The 20,072-nt window shown below is 33.4% G+C and overlaps 1 protein-coding gene across 1 annotated transcript; it reads right to left on the bottom strand.

The window, feature by feature from the left end:
* Positions 1-5,808: 5,808 nt before the first annotated feature.
* Positions 5,809-8,919, bottom strand: LOC133297748 (2-methylene-furan-3-one reductase-like). The gene is made up of 4 exons (XM_061496944.1): positions 8,628-8,919; positions 7,579-7,902; positions 6,486-6,645; positions 5,809-6,400 (listed from the first exon to the last, which is right to left on the bottom strand). Exons 1-4 carry the CDS (start codon positions 8,829-8,831, stop codon positions 6,138-6,140), a joined length of 951 nt encoding a protein of 316 aa, XP_061352928.1. The 5' UTR covers positions 8,832-8,919; the 3' UTR covers positions 5,809-6,137.
* Positions 8,920-20,072: the final 11,153 nt, after the last annotated feature.

Below are 20,072 nucleotides of genomic sequence, written 5' to 3' on the forward strand. Positions count from 1 at the left end.
TCTACGAGGAACTAAACCACTATCACATAAAGCAAGTGGGGTTCTCTAAAAGAGAATCCCCCTAGGGAAGTCTTCCACAAATTTTGTAAAAACCTAAATCCTAGTGTTGTACATTTATATAGCCTAAAATACCAACCTAAGACATTTATCAATCAACATGCCTTCTGAGCTTTGGTATCATTTCCCTACCATGCCTTGAAGTTTGTTGCATAAGATAATAAGCTGATAATTTTAAATAGTGATTCACTTGCAGCGCGTGAATGATATGCCAATGGCCTAATAATGATTAGCTTGTAGCGTGAGAATGATATGCCAATGGCCTATATGTATCAAATAATTCACCCCGAAGAGAAGTCAAATGCGCCCATGGAGTATGAACCCTTAATCCAAAAAGTAACCCATATTGCTAATTTAACTTGGATGTGTTGGAGGAGATGGAAGATATAAGCACCAAGCTCAATGGTGAGTTGGAGTCACTCTTGCCTGGAGACCAACCTAATCTAGTCAACTAACTCAATAGCAACCTGCACCCTAGCCAAATATAAACAAAGACCCCACTGCTTCAATAAAATAAGGATTTATTTTCTTAGACATCCGCCAATATGCTAGGCATAGATTTTGACTTCTACTTTCACCGCCCCTTGGTCCACCATACAGCCAAGCCAATCTCCATAAGAAAAAGAAAAATCAGCACTAAGAGGCATAAGTCAGATACATCATTTGGATCTCCAACGTGGTCTTGGTGAAGAAAGGCCAACAAAAAATGGAGAATGTGCTCACACTACATCGTCCTTAACAAGGTTTGTCCAAAGGACTCATATACCTTCCCCAACACTAATTGTCTAGTGGATAACTCCTCAAAATTTTAACTCCTTTTATTCATAGATGAATGTTTTGGCTACAACTTGACACTTTGTTTAAGGGAGATCAAGAAAAAATAACATTTATCATAATAAGGGAGATAATGCAAATCGGGCTCCAGAACATCAAGCCAACTTATCAATGCTTAATGATTAAATTCTTAGACAGCCAAAGGGAATGAATGATGGACGTGACCATAGAAGACATGGCTATTAAAATCCCAGAAGGAAGAAACTACATATGAGATTTAGCGGAAGTCCTCCAACACAAAACATATGGCTAAACTTCCTCAAGTGTTCATTTGGAGAATCAATTGTGTGAAATTCCTTAGATTCATACTATGAAAACATAGGGATCAAATCAAACTTTCATAAATGAATGGTGGTCATCAAAATGGATAGCCCGAAACATAAAAGAACAAGTCAACAACTGACCATAAGGATAATGACATTAATATGTTTCCTATTTAACTTAACCTAATAATCCATCTTCTTCCAGCTACTTATAATAACCCATACCTTTAAGATTTTAAAATGCCATATGAATATTAAATTAAATCAGCTATTTGAAAAAGAAAGTCTTTTATATGGATATTAATAAGTAAATCATGTTAGAAACATGATGTTATAAATAAGAATGCCTCTCATGCCAAGCAGGTCAGTTAATAATTTATGATAAGAATTAGAGGATTTTAATAAGTATATGTTTAAATAGAAAATGATTAATATTATTTTAATAATTTGACAAATGAAGTTTAATTATAATTTTAAGAATTTAAATAATAGTATGGAAAATTTATAGATTTATAGTGGTTGTAAATTAAATAGAAGATGTAAGGATGAATCTATAGAAAATAAGTTAAGATGTTGTATATGAAAATAATTAGAAAAGCAAATAAGAAATATTACTTGTAAAAGTAATTAATTATAAAATAAAATCTAACTTAGTGAGATATATATTTATTTTAGATGCATGTGTTTTTCATGTAACTTAATTTATTGATGTATATTAAGTTAAGCTATGAAATTTAAGGAAGTTTTTAGATGAAACAAATGAGTAAGTTAGGGTTTTTAGATGAACTCTACTCCATCAAATACTTGTTTTTAGGCTTAGAGTTCTTCATGGAAGTTGTAGGGAAGGATCTTAGAAAAAAGAATCAAGTCGTAGAAGAAGCTTGAAGTTGAGAGAAATCCTCTCCTTTGTCCAGCGCCCCAAAGCTGTCAAGTGAGTTTGGAGGGAGCTTTTGTTTGCCTACTTGTTGGAGAATAATCTCTAGCATCTTGTGAAGTGATTAAGGTAAGAAAATATCATCTTGTGGGCTGTTTATATGAGCTGGAAATATAGATTTCATGTCCTTTCTTTAAGTTTTCTTGAAGACTATGTGATATTTTATGTTGGGATTTTCTATGGATTATGTTGGGTTGGTTGATTGTTGTTGAAAGAACACTATAAGTGGATTAAAAATCTGAAAATGGATGGCTTATGAAACACCATACAATTCGGACTATGTGTGCTTTAATATGCATGTCATGTGTTTGTAATATTTCCTAAGTAAAATACATGAAATTGAGATGACAAATTGATGGTTTAAGTGATTAAAAAGGTTGTTTGTTTTAAGATTTCTATGAAACTTGATTAGGGGAGGTTCAGCCCATGATGGTATAAGGTTTAGGAAAGTGATTTTATAAGGCTAAGAAGATGTTTTGATAAGTTAATGAAGTATTAGAATTGATTAATTCAATGTTTATTGAGAGAAGTTGAATAAATTCATGTGTTGCTCTCTTTATGATATTTTAGCCATAGGGCTTTAAATAGGAATTGAGATTACTCTAATGATTTGTCATGAAGATTAAAGTATGTTAAGTTATATGTAGATGAGATAACAAAGTTTAAATTGCTTGGAAAATTTAGTGTAAAAATGTATGGAAGTAGAGTTGATGGTGCTAACAGAATTTACGTAGTAGTGAGTTCAGTTTTAGAAAAATAATATCTCACTCATTTCTTAACCAAATGGAGTGTGTGAGGTACCAGACTGAAGCCTAGGATGTCTAATTTCTTGTCTTAAAATATGAGAATTTTATGAGCTCGCGTTACAGTTTTCAAAAAGAACTAGTGGGCATTTGTCGTTGTTGTTTCAGTTTTTCAACAAGCAACAGTGAGTTTGCGAAATTCATATCTCCTTTGTTACTTAACAAAACGGGACAATTCTTATGTCAAATTAAAGATTAAGATGTCTAGTATCTGTCATAAAAATTACAGAATAAATAGGGTAGCATATCGTTCCAGAATAAACAAATAGTCTGAGACCTTGTTCTAGTGACGTTGGGTTTTCAGTTTACTACTTACGGCGGACATATCTTGGGCTATACTTATCAGAATAAGGCATAAGATATATTGTTGGAAGTGACACGTAGATTGTGATGGTTAAATATCAGAATTTTAGGAAAATTTTGGTTGGATGAGCATGAATTTGTGAAGATGGATTGTTGCAAAATTTGTGCAATTGAGTTTGTGATGATTTCATTCAAGCTTAAATAGGTTGTATGTGTGTGTAATGCATTGGGTTTGTGAGAAAAATTTCTAGCCCTTGGATTGGGTAGGATTCGACCATGATAAGTATTTTGGGAAAAATGATGTTGAATTATGATTAAATGCAATTGTGGGCTTGAATTGGTGTTATGTTTTAACTTAGTTTACAAGTGGATTGATGATCCTATATGTGATCATTGTAGGTTGTCTCCCACAGACGTGTATTTTGAAGATTAAAGCTTTGGGATTGCTTTTGGTCCTTGACCAAAAGAATTTGGGCATTTCTGATTGGAATAAGTTATGGGGTAACTTGCATTTGAAGCTACCTAGCTTGGGAACTTCAAGAAAGTAATCTCTTAGTATTGGAGACCGAAGTCGGTTATACAAGCTAGAAAAGTTTTCTCTGTGTTCTTAACAATCTTCCAAAATTGTGACAATATTTTTGAAGCAACCTGATAACAGTGGTGACCAACCACCCAATCCACAAGTTTTGCACAAACTAGATTTGCCTAACAGGATAATATCCTAGTCCATAAAACTCTTAGAACATGAGATAACCTTTCAACCCCCACATGATATCCAGGCCCAAGCTCTAGCAAACTTTCTCACGGAAAAGATCTATACACCATACATGTCAGTTGGTCCTCAAACCTTAATAGCAATGGCACTTGACTTATTATTGAAAACTCGAAAAGACTGTTTATGGAACACTCCCATTGTTGTGACTTCCCTACCTCCAACAACTAGGCTAAGTATGAGGCCTCATTTTTTGGGCTATTTATGGCCAAGTAAGGGATTAACCCCTTACTTATATGTAGGTTACATGTAGGTGTAGAATCGTAATGAGTGTAAGACTGTTGGGAGATAGGATAAGAAATTTATCCTTAGGCACAAGATATGTGGTGCTATCATTTTCTCTTTAATGAGCCATTTATTATGTGTAATGTTATTGAGGGCTATGGGCCCATTTGATGGGTCCAGAACAATTTGATTTGTATCTCATACATAGTGGAGAACTCAGAAAACTCCTTAAATTTCGCCTTACACTAGACCACTAACATGTTTTCCAGCCTCAGTTGCAAGAATTTTGCCTCCTTTTAGACCCCGATTGTTATGGTTCGGTTACACAGGTCTAGTCCATTGGACCAAATACTAAGACACATATAAGGGGTCATGCCCCTTCATTCATAAAGTGAGACACTTAGACCCTTATCACAGGAAATTTCACTCTCTAAGAACATACATTTCATGTACTAGGTGAGGATGTTTGTCTCCCACCTAGTGGGACCCACAAAGTCAAAATGGTTACGTCTCCCTCTCTCACTCATCATTGATTTTTTTTTCCACTTATATATACCATCTTCTACCATCAAAAAAGGATTTTTTACATACTCAATCACATATTGTCACTTTGTTGAAATATCACCTCAGAAAGTCATTGTACCCTACACCTCTCACTTTGTTGACAAGCTCATTGATGGAAATAGGCCTATTATTAATGAAATACTTTATCGAAAAGTACTTAGGAAGTTTTCCTAAGTAGTTGAAATCCCTTGATTTATAAAGCTGTCAAAATGAGTTAGTTTGCCCCATTAGGCCCTAGCCTATTTGGTTAGGGGAAAAAAGCCTGCAAGGTCAAATGGCCCACAATAATAAAGCACGTAAGGCCAAAAGCCTTATTATGTGTTAGGGCCAACCAGCGAGCCATCCAAAATTATAATTTAAAAAAAATTTATTTCTTTTATCGGATTCAATGCATTTAAAATTATTTTAATAAATACACATTTGACACTTTTGTATAATATTCTATACAAAATATAAATTTTTCACAATTTTATTTTTAAATTAAATAATATTTACACACAAATATACAAGTGAAAATGGTACCAAAATAGTAATTATTTTCCAAATAATCCTTGAATAGTTTGTTCTATATTAAAAGGGAAAAACATTTATGCTTTTGCTAGAGAAATTTGTTCTCTATCACACTCACATAAAAATGAGTGGATCCCATTATGAAAAGAATAAAAATAAAAAATTAGTAAAATTCACTCATTTTTATGTGAATGTGGCAGAGAAATTTTTTTTACAATAAAGTCAAACATGCTAAACCAATATCAAAATCATTAAAGTCTTCGTTTCTTATTTTATCTTGGAATAATAATAATAATATCAAACATGTTACCAACTGCGCTATAATATTTTTCTATTTAGATGATACCTCTTTCGCACCATATACTACTATTAAATCAAATGACTGTTACATAGTATAATAGATTGACTATTATAATCAAAGCCCAACCCAAAATCATTCGTGTTGAACCAGTCCTCAGTTACGCGCCCCGAATGTTTGGTACAGTTTTGTTAGCCCAAGATATAAAATAATGAAGCAAACTCCTTAAGAGCTTAACCATATGATTATTTCATTCGCCAGAACTTCAACCATACTAGGTTATGTACAACGGGCTTTCAACCACAGACCAAGACTAAATACAAAGACTGTCACATTAACAAGCTCTTGCTGCAGTTTATTTAAATTGGACAACCATAGTACTTTTATCAAACCATATTGCAACCACGCTTGGAAGATATTTTTTGTTCCACTACATACTCTCCCTCCAAAAGAAACAACGTAGCTTTAGCCTTTAGGCTATAGAGAACAATTACCAAAGCAATTATCACTGTTTAACACAAACCTTAAAAAAAAACAGACAGCAGCATAGATTATAATGAAACTAAAATGCTTATTATATGGGATGGATGACTACTTTTCCAGTGGCTCTGTTAGTTTCCAGATAGGAAAATGCTTCAATTGTCTGAGAAAATGGAAAGGGGCTCTTGGGGTCGAGTATTGGCTTCACCTTTCCACTCTCCAAGTGGGATCTTAGTTTCTCTAAGATAGACCCATCAGAAGTGAGTATGAAAAATATAGCTGGTGGAAATCCAGGTGGTACTATTGTCACAACTTTGCCTCCTTCTTTAAGAGCCTTGAATGCCCTCTCAGTTTGCCCTGTTTTTTTATTTTAAGAAAACAAGTGTTAGTGTCCTACAAGGTAAGCTACCAACCTCAGCAGAATATAGGTTCAAAATCTGACCTACTGCATCATACACCACATCAAACTTTTCAGGCAAGTCTTCAAAATTCTCCTTTGTATAATCAATAGGCGAGTCAGCTCCCAATTTCCTCAACAATTCAAGTTTCCCAGTGCTAGATGTAGCTGCTACCTTGGATGCACCATAAAAATGCTTGGCAAGCTACGCCAAAAAGTTATTATAAATTATAATCACTAGTATGAAATATTAATTTTGATTTTGACAGAGACAAAAGAAAGTGGTTGTGTTCTGTATTCAATCTTTAGAGATTTGAAGTTGATGAATATATACAAGGTGTTCGTACTGCAACATGAAATCAGGAAAAATATATTATAAACAGCAAATTCCACTCAAAGGGAGAAAACAAACGTGAAGAAGGTTTATTGTTGTTGATGTTGGGTTCTGTAACTTGGGTTCATTTGGAATGAACTTTATCAATCAAAAGAATGGAACAAACAAAAAGCTCAACTATCAGTACAAGGCCATCCAAATGCTTAATGGATCTTGAACAGTTTGTGAGATGGATTTAGCATTTGTTTCCCCCTAAGGGTGTGGAGTATGTCAATATGACAATGATATAGTGAGCCAGAGATATAGACCCAAACACAATCGGAGAGTGATATAGATCCAAGCTCAACCGGAGAGCCACTGAAGCAGAATGTATAGGACACGGTAGTAGCTCTTATGACTGTATTTTGAAATAGTAACAAAACAAAGAAAATTGGAGTGCAAAAGTTCCCTCCTCAATATTAATGAGAGATTGAGGAGTATATATAGATGGAAAATCCTCTCAATGATGAGTGTGATGGAGCCATAACTACGTAAGCCCTTGTGGGCCCACTAGGTGTGAGGCATGTTCATGAGGATTGTGTGCAAGGTTCATGATGTGTGTGCGTGTGCAGGAGTGAGATTCAGTGTGGTGATCATAATTGTCTCAGTGTAGGGATGCGGGTATGTAAGCCCTTAAATGAGCCTTTTAGAGGCTGATCAATAAACTGGGCTTCTGTGACCGGTCCATAAGAGACCTAAAACAGTTAGCATATAGCATATTTATTTTAAAATTAGTGACATAGTGATACAAGGTCATAGTGATACCTGAATAACATGGCTTCCAACTCCACCAGCACCTCCGAGAACAAGGATAGATTTGCCAGCAGAAAACCCAGCTAGCTCAAGTCCTACATAAGCAGTCTCAATTGTTAAAGGAAGGCTAGCAGCCTCAGCAAAGCTCAGATTCTGTGGCTTGTGAGCCAATAGTTTCTCTTCAGCAGCAGTATACTCTGCCAAAGAACCCATTACCTTTGGATATTCCAAAGCTTTCTCATTGATATCACCATAAACTTCATCCCCAACCTTAAATTTCTTCACTTGGCTTCCCACGTTCACCACCACTCCAGCAACATCATACCCAGGAACAGTCTTCATAGACAAAATCATATAATAAAAAAATATAAATAAAAAGAACAAAATTTGAAATAAGTCAAAATACCATTGTTTTAAAAAATTTAAGGGGGTTTGGTAGGAGGAAATCTTGTGATATTCCCGGGAAAGTGATAATAGTAATTTTATTTATCCACATTTGGTTTCTGAAAATTTTCCTGAAATCTGATTTTTCCTAGATTTTATTTTATGTACAATTTTTCTTCTAAAATATCATTCAAGAATACCACAAAGGGATGATATTCTTGGAATTCCAAGTATTAGAAAAAAAATTCCACTTTTTTTTTTTTGAATAAAATTTCAATAATATTTTGATCTACCAAACAGTTTTTTTGCTATTATTTTCTTTCTATTATTTAGGGGTGAGTGACTTTCCCACCATATTAGTGGAAATCATGATTTTGAGCATAAAAAAATTCATATTCTACCAAACGTACTTGAAACATGGCAACGATTTCCACCAAATACATATATATGATAACCAAATACATATACTAGAAGGGGCGAAAAATTTTAATTGATACTAAATCCCAACTTTGGGATTAGTCTCGTAACAAACACTCAAAGAGTTAAGCTCGTTGAGATATCGCCGTTGGGATCTCACTCGAAGAGGTAATTAGAATAGAAAAAAAAAAAAAAAAAAAAAAACTCTTAAGGCAAATGAATCTAAACAAATTTGGAAAAGTGGGGAATGAAAATCTTACAGGTAAAGGGGAATCAGTGTCCTTGAAACCACCAGCCATTCTCTTATAATCAAGAGGATTAAGGGAAACAGCAGCAACCTTGATGAGTACTTGATCAGGCTTCAACTCAGGTAAAGGCACACTCTGATTAAACTTGAGAACATCAGCGGAGGGACCATATTCGGAGTATGTCCAAGCTTTCACATGAGTAGGTATTGCAGCCATGCTTGCTTGTGTTGTGTCGGTGGTGGAAATGATTCAGCAACAAAGAGTGAAGGGAAATGAAAGATGATCATTGAGATAAAGCAGCAGCTGCTTTGGAATAAAAAATTCATACTTTCTTATTAAAAAAAATTTAATCATTTAATTAATCCGATTTGAATCTCGTAGGGTTATCCCTAAACACTTCGTATCGAACTTATAGGCCCAGTTTGAATATTATTTTAATAAATAATTTTTTGATATTTAGAAAAAAAATTTCATTTAATAGGGTTTGTTTCGTAAAATAAAAATAAAAATTATAACTATTTATATTTTTAAAATTAAATTTAAAGAATATGTTTAAGTTATTTTTATTTAATGTTTTGACTTTAACTTTTTTTAAAAAAAAGTACAAAAAAAATTATTTCCATAATTTCTTTGAATTGATGTAAATGATATTTTTTTTAATAAACTAGTCTAAAGACAGAGGTAGAATATTTTGACTACTAATTTTTTCTACTACCACTTTAATCACCCTTGGATTAAAAGTTATTTTTATTTCTCTCTCTTCATTCAACTTTTTCACTAATCCAATGGTGATTAGAATGGTAGTGGAGTGGTAATAGAAAAATTGATAGTCAAAATATCTTAACCCCTAAAGATTAGGGGTGTCAATATAGGTTTTGACACGCGGGTCGACCCGCAATACGACACGAAAATTCGTGTTCGGGTTGACCCGCAAAAAAATTCGTGTCGTGTTCGTGTTGATGTATTCGTGTTCGTTTCGACCCGTATTTTTTATTTTTAATTTTTTATTATTATTTTTTTAATTTTTTTATTATCGATCCATTTTTTTAATTTTTTTGTCAATTACTATTTTGACCCTTATTTTGCGTGTTATTCGTGTCGTGTCGTGTCAACTCGCAAAAAATTCGTGTCATGTCAGTGTTGAAGATTTTTACACGAATAAAAAATCGTGTCGTGTTAGTATTGATGTATTCGTGTCGAATTTGTGTCGTGTCGACCCGTTTTGACACCCCTACTAAAGATATGTTAATGTCAAACACAAGAATTTAGGAAAAAAAATATTTCTAATATATTTTGAAAAAAAAAATTAATTATATATAATATAAACATTTATGAAAAATATTTTTATGATATAATTTATTAATTTTTTAAATTAATTGTTTAAGTTATGAAAAAATGTTAAAGTTATTTAATTATTGTAACAGTTAAAAATCAACAAATGCCAAAATAATTCTTCTAAAGAGGCAAATGAAATGACAGCTACAAGCATAACTTTTCTGTATCTACTATCTAGACATCATTTCGGCTTGTGGGATGGAAAAGGAAAGAGTAACTGAGATTAAAGATTAAAAAAATAAAATTAAGATCTGGATTAATGTGCATCACATGTGCTATTCACGTTAGGGATTAATTGTTTCAACGATTATAACGTTAGCTTGCGAATGAGACATCCAATGTCGGTAGATATATGGTTTCAAAAAATATTTATTGATATTATTAACGGAAAACAGTGTCGTATTCTGCGTACTGCTCGATTAACTTTTTAATGATAAAGTGTTTCTAAAAAGAAATCGTTTAATGATAAAGCTTGGGTCTTTAGATTTGTTCATATTTCTTGTATTTAAATAATGGAGATTTTAGGATACCAAAAAAAAAAATGGAGATTTTAGGTGTGAGTCGTATGACCGTTGTCTTTATCTTTGGTTTTATAAAAACATTATAAAAATATAAATTTAAACAAAAACCGTTCTTTATTTCTTTTTCAAGTAAAAAATATATTTTTATTCTAAAGAGGAAAAAAAGTGATTCTTCCCATTTATCCAATATCAATATTAATAACATTTATTCAACTTTTTCAACTTATACATTAATAAAATATTTGGAATTGACACATTAGTTGAAAGAACTTTGCTTAGAATTATCGATTTATCATCTTGTAAAACGAATTGAATTTAGTTCAAAAGGCAAGTGTATCGCGCTACGATATACCTTACGTTCTCAAATTCAATGATTATATCCAATGTTGTGAATTGAGTTTTTATATAGAAACAGAAGGATGATAAAAACATGAATTGTAGAAATATGAAACGTAAAATTTTTATTACTTAAGATCAAGATATAAAATTATATATATTAAGGGTATAAATGGATCAGGCTGGCCTAGCCTAGCCTACAGCCCAACCTACGTTGAGTCTGACCTAGCTAGGCCTATGTTGAAAAGTAGAATAGGCTTAGGCTTATAAGAAAGTTTTTTTAACAAGTAGGCCATAGGCCAATTTTGTCAAGCCTGGACTAAAGCCTTGTAGGCTGACCTATTTAATTTTTTAAAATAAAATAAAATAGTATATTTATTTTAGGTGGCAATCAGTACCAACCCTAAATTATTTTGTACAACGCCGCTTCTCCCTTCTCTGAGCTTCGTCTTTGTGGAACTTTGCTCAACATATTTTTATAGTTATTTTTTTACTATTGTAAAATTTTTAATGCTCACCAGAGAAATTTATATCTCGTGTAAAAAAATGCAGCAATTTATGAACATGTTAATGACTTGTAATGTCAAGCGAATATTTTAAAAATTGTTAATTTTTTTTTTTAAATTTTTAAAAATATATCACAAGGGAGGCCTACAAGGCCTGTAGGCCATATAAAGCTCTCTAATTTTTAAAAATAGGCCACGCTTAGCCTATAAATAAAGTCTTTAGTAGGCCAATAGGCCAGATAGGCTGAATATTTTTTTATGTAGGCTTAGCCAGGAAGGCCAAAGCCCGACCCAGCCTGGCCCATTTACACCACTAATATATATATATATAATCACATAAGTCACCACTACTCAAAATTTAATGAATAATTTCATATGTAAAAGATATAAGTCATGTAACTATATAAGAAATAAGTCTGAAAACATAAAAAGAAAATTGAGTTTAAAAAAACTGAAAAATAAGGTATTTAAAAAATTAAAAGATTAAAAAAATTGAGTTTAAGTAAAAACTCAAAAACTTACGTTTCTACGTGACACTTTTATCTGTTTTTACTAAGAACCATTTGTACTTGCGTTTTAACACGTTTTTACACTGCGTTTCTACAATTTTTACGATTTTAGACTAATTTTTGACAACAATGATTACATCAATGAATGCCTAAAACAATTTTCTTTTCATGTGATATAAGAGTGTATTTGGTAAAGGAGAATTTTTTTTTATCCGGAAATCATGATTCCTAAAAATATGGTGAGAAAGTGAGTTTTCTAGAAATATTACCAAAAAAGTATTTGGTAGGTAAAAAATAATACCGGGAATATTGGATAAGTTTATTAATTCTTGTAAATTTTTTCACCTACTTTTTTTCTAGTTTCCCAATAATTCAAGAATACCATCCTATGGTATTTTGAATGGAATTTTCATTTACAGTTTAGGGGGCGTTTGGTTGAGGAGAAAAATTTTGAATACTAGGGAAATGGTTAGAAAGTGAGTTTGGTAGGAAAATGTAAAAAAAGTTGTTTGGTTGAGAAAAAATTTACCGAGAAAATTAGGTAAATTTTATAAAGTCTATGTTTGGTTTGAGGTAAAATATTGATGAGAAAATAAGTTACAATTACCAAAATAACCTTTTTTACTTGTACAAACTTGGATTTGATTCTTTTATCCAAAGATGTAATGGAGAAATTTTGTTTATCTTTATAATTTGACATACTCCCATAGTCGAGTGTAATTGTATTTGGATTTTAATTGTGAAGTACTACATTTATAACCACAATGATTTCTCATAGTCCCCACCAACCACGATAGGTTAAAAACCAATTAATATGGTTGTGGTTAGTAACTTGTAATTGATTTATTAACCCAAGGTCAATGAACCAGAAGCAAAAAATATATCCAGTATATTTGTAAGTTTCAATGTTTGGAGAAAATAACAAAATTAGGGGCTTATAAATGCAGATACAACCATCAATGTCGTTGTACATAAAATATGCAGTCACATAAACATTATGTATTCACATCAAATTTGCAGTCACAGAATAAGGGGCTTATAACTGCTATAAAACTAGTTCAAGTTCAGGCCTAGCAGCTGGTGATGAATCCATAATACATATTGTTATGAAATATTAAAATTTCATCCCCTATAAATATAAATATAAATAATTTTTGTAACACTTTGTTAATTTTTCCTCCTCCAAATTTGCTATCAGGAAAAAATTCATGCCATAAATGGCATCCCTCTTTCATATATTTAGTGCACAAAATAAAATTAGCCTAAAAAAAAAAAAACTTCCCTCGGTGGCAATGATGTTGGTGTTGGCAGAAGTTGTCATTAGCCTTCTAATACGAAATTCTGTGAAATGTGAATTTCTCTGCTCATCAATTAGTAAACATTGGCAGACTCCAATGGCCATTTTCATCCTTATTGGCTATTCAATGCCAATTTGAGGTCCACAAGCTGCATGCATTTAGAAATATCAGTTTCAAAAGTAAAGGCAGAAAACAAAATCATATCACAATACCTAACAGAAAAAAAAAATACAGTTTCCACACCTAATATCATTTGGCTTCCAAGCATCAAGGTTTGCAAGTACGACTCAATTGCCTACAATTGGTTCTAGGATATCACCAGGTACTCCCTACTTTTTTAATTTAACAACCAGAAGCACATATTAGAGAGATTGCAATTATTTTATAATTGAAAATAATATGGAAAATAATTCAATGCAAGTAACGCTGAAATTTGACAGAAAACCAATGCATCTAGGCTCGTACATTCAAAGGGCATGATATGCTATACATCATAGTTGACATTTTAATGGAAGAACTACTTCACATAGTTCTACACTGACTCCACTGACTAGCTTCAAAGTACTACATGCTTCACGCAAAGAATCATACATATTAAATCACATCTCACAATACACTGACAGTTTTCAATTCACTACAAATATAAAAAGATATATACAAAGGAAAAGGTAAGAAAAGACACGCCAACCCCATGACTTCAGTTTCCTTCATGCCTGGCATAATTGGTGCAGCCAAAGCAATAAACAGTATAGCATATCATGTGGTTAATACCCAGAAAATTAAGATTCAGCCTTCTTCAAAAGCTTTCCAATTTTTACATTGCAATCAAACATTGGGGACATGCATGTAAGTTTCACAGCAGCTTTATCAAATCTTCCAATTCCCAAGTTCACACACAGCCTTAGGTTGGAAAAAGAAGGAAACATAGTAAGTACATTCAGGTGAGTTTAACATAATTGTATTTTCTAATTTAATTTATATACAACAAATATAACACTAGCTACCATAAAACAAGCTGAAATTGCTATTACACAATAGAACTTTTTATTGTCTTTCTGAATAGTGCGGTGGCTTCGTTTTTTACACGCTTTTCTGATTAGCTATACAAATATGAAAGCAGGGGAAATTTTTTAATTCTGTCAGCCAAACGTGGATGTATTCCTTTCCCAAAGTCAGATGCATGGGAGAATATTACAAAACCCTGAACCAAACGCCCCTTTATAGACAAAACTGATTCCCAGGTAAGTTTTATTAAATATGATACCAAACATGGTCTTCTTAAAAATCCACCGTCTTTTTTCCGAATATCTAAAAAAAAATTCCCCTAACAAACATCCCAGTCATGACGCTTAACAAGCTTACTTAACATATCATAAGCATAACGAAATTGAAGGTGTAGGAATTATAGCTTTTAACTTAATCAACTTGTCATGAAATCTTAAAAGTTAGCTTAAATAAAGGAATCACCTATGGTGGTTTCCGTTATAGAGAGACACTTAATTCGAATTTTACTACCTAATTTCCCAACTAGTTTCAAGGATGGTATTCAACTTACTTCCAAAAGAGATAGTATTTACTGAACATATTAATGGTTAAATAGGCCCTAAATTCATTTATTAATGCTTAGATCATCATAACTTAGTGAGTCTTTTCCTTGGAAACTTCCAATAGATCATATTGTACTTTGTTTAAGTATCTTTCATTCTAAACAGGGAATTGACTTGATATCATCTTAAATCATTTTAAGGGGGCGTTTGATAGGCCGATTCTTTGTGATTTTCTTGGATTCTTGGGGTCGGTAAACTGAAATACAGCGTTTGGTAAACACAAAATGGTTCATAATCCCGGGGATGTTGAAATCTTAGGATTTCAAAAGCAACGTAAATTTTTTCAATATCCCAACAAAAAAATCACACGGATTATATGGATTTGTGTGTTTCCCAGGGAAAGAAAAAATTAACCGCGAAAAAATAGACTGAAATAAACCTCTGACTTGTACTTGTTTTGCAGGAACTGTGCAATATAAGAAGAACTTCGCGCCTTATTACTCCATAGGATTTGTCGCTCACAGCCATTTCCTCTCTATAGGTGGTCGAATCCGTGCAAAGGTTCAAGCTTCAAGCTTCGAAATCTCAATTTGTTTGTGTCTGTGTCTTACTTCGTTGAATGGCTTGCATGTTTGTTTAGGGTGATTCTTAATGTATCTCCATAAACTCGTCTAGTGTCTGTTGTCGTTTTGCATTTCTCCTCTTTCATTTTTCATTACCCTTTTGTCATCTGCATTCAGATCTAATAAGTTTACACTTCTTCTCTGTAGTATTTTAATGATTTTGCTGAAAGTAGCTTATTTGCACGCATACTTCGATGAGAGATTTGTATTTGTGATCTGTTTAGATGGACGCATGTGTGGTCCTTGACACAATATGATTTTTGTTGCTGTGACAGGTTATAAGTTTTAGGCATACGAAATACCGGTTGTCAAAGCTGTTGAAGAGGGGCAAAATTCTGAGGTAAAATTTTTTGGAGGCTATATTGTTATTTTAGATGTATCCAGAAAGTTCTGTTTGTCGTTTATTTAGTAAATGGTTCCTTGTCGCATTGTTATTTGTGTTTTATTTTATTTTAAATCATTGGCTTAAGTGTGATAAACATCGACAACCAAAAAAATTTCTAATATACGATTTGCTTAAGGTAGCTACTAAGTTGTTAGGTGAACCATGTTCCAGCCTATTTTTGTTTCATTTTTGTGCATTTTATAATGCCTATATATGATTATATTTCTACAAGATGCATATATGAGGTTTTGCCTTCATTAATGTTGGAAATAAATTAGTCAAAACTGTTGGTTTTTTTTTATAATGAAACTTGTGCTTAACGGTTATAGTTTAGGGGACACTATCAAGAAGCAGTGTGTCTATGTTGGAAATAAAGTATGCATGTACATTTTGTTCTGATTTTGTTTTCAAATGATATTGATATGTGGATTAATGTCAATTAATTTCTTGCTGTTGTGTTAGCTTGTTGCCATGAACAACGGAATGGAGTTCAGTGTGATTGTTGTAGTCATATGTCATTTGCAATCTTTGAATCAAATGACATTGTTGTTATTGAGTTTATGTCGTTTGATCTTAGCCGATATTGAAAAAAGGAAAATTGCTAGGAAGAGATTGACATGGAATTTTTACAAAAGAGCTAGGATGAGGGAAGTTAATATACATAGAATTGTGTATATTACTGACACAGCTTGTATTGAGAATACAAGGATGGATAAGAGATGTTTTCATAATTTGTGTGAGTTACTTAAAACTGTTGGGATGCTTGAACCGTCCAAGGACATGGGTGTAGAAGAGGTGGTTGCAATGTTTCTTCATATACTGGCACATGATGTTAAAAATCGTATAATTAAACGACAGTTTATGAGGTCTGGTGAAACTATAAGTAGACAGTTCAAGAAGGTGTTGCATGCGGTGTTGAGATGTCATACTGTTTTGCTAAAACGGCCTGAGCCCGTCCCCGATAACTCAACTGATCTTAAGTGGAAATGGTTCAAGGTATAATATTATAATACTTTTTCATGATTAACATGTACAAATTTTCGGTAATTTTGTATTGACCTCTCTTGTACATTGATTATCTGGATTGTAAGAATTGTCTTGGAGCTCTAGATGGGACCCACATCAAGGTAAACCCCCTGCAAGCTGATAAGCCTAGATACCGGAATAGGAAAGGTGATATAGCAACAAACGTTCTAGGGGTTTGTTCGCAGGATTGTCAATTTATTTATGTGTTGGCTGGATGGGAGGGATCAGCTGCAGACTCACGAGTCCTCAGAGATGCGATATCTCGTACGAATGGTTTAAGGGTGCCAAAAGGTAATAAAAAAGGCCATTTAAGTATTTCATAAATGAATATGTAGTCGTAAGTGTATTACATTGATTATAATTTGTTGGTTGATTGTGCATAGGTTATTATTATTTGTGTGACGCTGGCTATATGAATGGGGAAGGATTCCTAACACCTTATAGAGGGCAACGATACCATCTTAGTGAGTGGAGAAATGGGGCCCAACCAACCACACCGCATGAATTTTTCAACATGAAACACTCAAGTGCGAGGAATGTCATCGAAAGATGTTTTGGGATGTTGAAGGGTCGTTGGGCCATTGTACGATCAAAGTCCTTTTACCCGATTAAGACGCAATGTAGGATTATTACTGCATGTTGCTTGCTTCATAATCATATACGAAGAGAAATGCCAATGGACCCAATAGAGGAAGAAATGGTAGACATTCATGAAGCTGAAGATAACTTCGAAGGGTGTGACATGATAACCCATGTGGAGTCATCTAATGCTTGGACACGAGGACGTGATGAAATGGCTCAGCATATGTTTGACACGTGGAGGAATAGTGTTTGATTTTGTTATTTGTTATGTCATTGTGACTGTTATTCGCATACCTTATGTATACTTGGTGAGGCTGCCAAGACTTGAATTAATGTACTGTTTTCAACTTGTGATATGTAATAGTTAGCATGTCCCATTATGTAATGTATTACATATTATTGTCTCAATTTCTGTATTGTTTTTCCCGAAAGCAGAACTGTTTTTAATGCTTTGTTGCAGATGGCGGAAGAGAATACTCAAACCCAGAAACGAGTGAATCATACTTGGACAGCTGAAGAGGACAAGATCCTAGTAGATTGTCTTCTCGAGGAAGGTCCAGCTTGGAAAGGTGATAATGGTTTTCGGGCTGGATTCCCTATTCATATAGAGAAGATGATGCAGCGCATGCTGCCTGGATGTATCCTTAAAGCAAATCCTCATATCACATCGAGGATTAAACTCCTGAAAAAACACTATAACGCAATCTCTGAAATGACCGGGACCAATGGCGGATCTGGCTTTGGTTGGAATGAGAGAGATCAGATGATTGAAGTGGACAAAGAAATATTTGCAGATTGGGTTAAGGTGAATTATTGTATATGTTTATTATGTAAATTGATTTGATTGACATTATATAATTCTGTACCAATTATAACAACATGCTTTTTGAATTTTTTTTTAGTCACATCCAAATGCGAAAGGGCTGTACAAGAAGCCATTCCCCTACTTCCATCAATTGGGTCCAATTTTTGGAAAAGATATGGCCACAGGAAATCATGCTGAGGGTGCCCAAGATGCTGCTTCACACATGGATACAGAAGCTGTATTATTTGCTGAGAGTGGGACTGGATATGATGATATCTATAATCTTCTTGGAGACGATACACCAACACCTAATTGGGAGCCTCCATTGCCTGAGACTATCACAGAAGAAGGGGCTGTACATTCTCCAGTGTCTGTTTCGGTTACAAAAAGGGGTAAGAAAAGAGGTAGATGTGAGGATCCCCTGCCTAGTGAGGTGACTGTTGCAATTAATGACCTTAGCCAGAATTATGTTGCCACTAATGATAAATTAGACAAGTTGGTATCTTGCTTTCAGCATCAGGCAGAGGGAAGCAACCGAAGGATGTCTATTCTGCAAGAGTTAAAAAAAATTGAACAGTTGAGTGTTGAACAAAGGGTTCAAGTTGGAATGCTTATGGGCAAGGATCCCCTAATAACAGATGTCTTCATGCAAGGAAATGATGAGGAGAGGCAGTACATAGTGGCCTTTTTATTGTATAAATCTTAGTGTTTGTCCACTGATTTTTTTTTGGAGTTCACTATATCTATTAATATAATTTTGGTGGTGATCAATATTTTGGGAAGTCTGGCTCAATGGATATTTTTTTGAAAGCACTTTATGAAGTCAATGTCATGAGAGGAAAAGGCTTTTTGGAGTTCGAATGGTAACTATTACCACGACAGGCACGAACCTGGTATGATCTTATTCACATGTTTGATGGCATATGTATAACTGTAAAACTTGATTATGCTTATACACAATTATTGGGGTCTGTAATTTGTTGTGCCTGATTTTAACTACTTTCAGAGATGTTTTCGTGAATTTAGTTGTGGCACATTTTAAAGTGAGGTTCTTTTGCATTGCAGATCATAAATGCAGGAGAAGAATATGGTCCTTATAAAAGCTTAATGACTTCATAGTGATATTACAAGAACGAATGGATGCATTTATGACTCTCAATGGAAATTTGCCTTCTTGGTTTTTTGTAATGCACCTGCTGTTGTTATATAAGGATACTTTGGATAGTATATCTTTGTAATCTTATTACTATGTCTGATATGAATTCTAAACCTTATAATGTGAAATGATTTTATCAGCAAATTTTCCCGAGCTTGGCCTGTAGATAACTTCATATTGAATGGATGTATTACTTGATATTCATCGTGATGTTGTCATGTGTTATTGAATGAGTACACATAGGTTTGATGGCATGTGCTGAACGCATAAAAATTGACTCAGGCCAATTTTTTGGGTGGACCTATTCATTATGAAGGATATGAGTAGACCCATTGATGTTCAGATTGGTTAAAATCTATAAGTCATACATTTGTTTTTGTTCAGTAAGTTGGTGTATATAACCAACTCCAAAGGATATGAGTGTAAAATTACGGTACCGAAGTAATGCAAGTATTATTCTGCATTTTTTATTAGATGAGTTCAAACACATGTCAATTTTCTTCTATCGTCAAATGTCGATTTGATCAGATATTATTGCTGAGTTCCGAGAAATATCTTGCTTGTTTTTGTCATGAATTGTCTTACCGAATGACATGGCCCTGCCTATTATAAGGTCCACCTGTTATTTTTTTAATACTGAAAATTGCCATTTGCAACTTTTGGTGTATGGTGCGCATAACACTTGCTGTTTTTTTTTTTTAAATACTACTTATCTTACTGTTGATCATGTAGCTTAAGTGCTCAACAATGATTTGTCATAGTTTTACTCAGTAATATAGGGGTAATTAAGCATGTCAAGTTCACAGCATATCAAAGGTAATATTGTAT

Source organism: Gastrolobium bilobum, unplaced genomic scaffold (genome assembly GCF_033153095.1).
Source record: "Gastrolobium bilobum isolate Gb01-03AN ecotype WA unplaced genomic scaffold, APGP_CSIRO_Gbil_v1 utg3578, whole genome shotgun sequence".
Classification (NCBI taxonomy): domain Eukaryota; kingdom Viridiplantae; phylum Streptophyta; class Magnoliopsida; order Fabales; family Fabaceae; genus Gastrolobium; species Gastrolobium bilobum.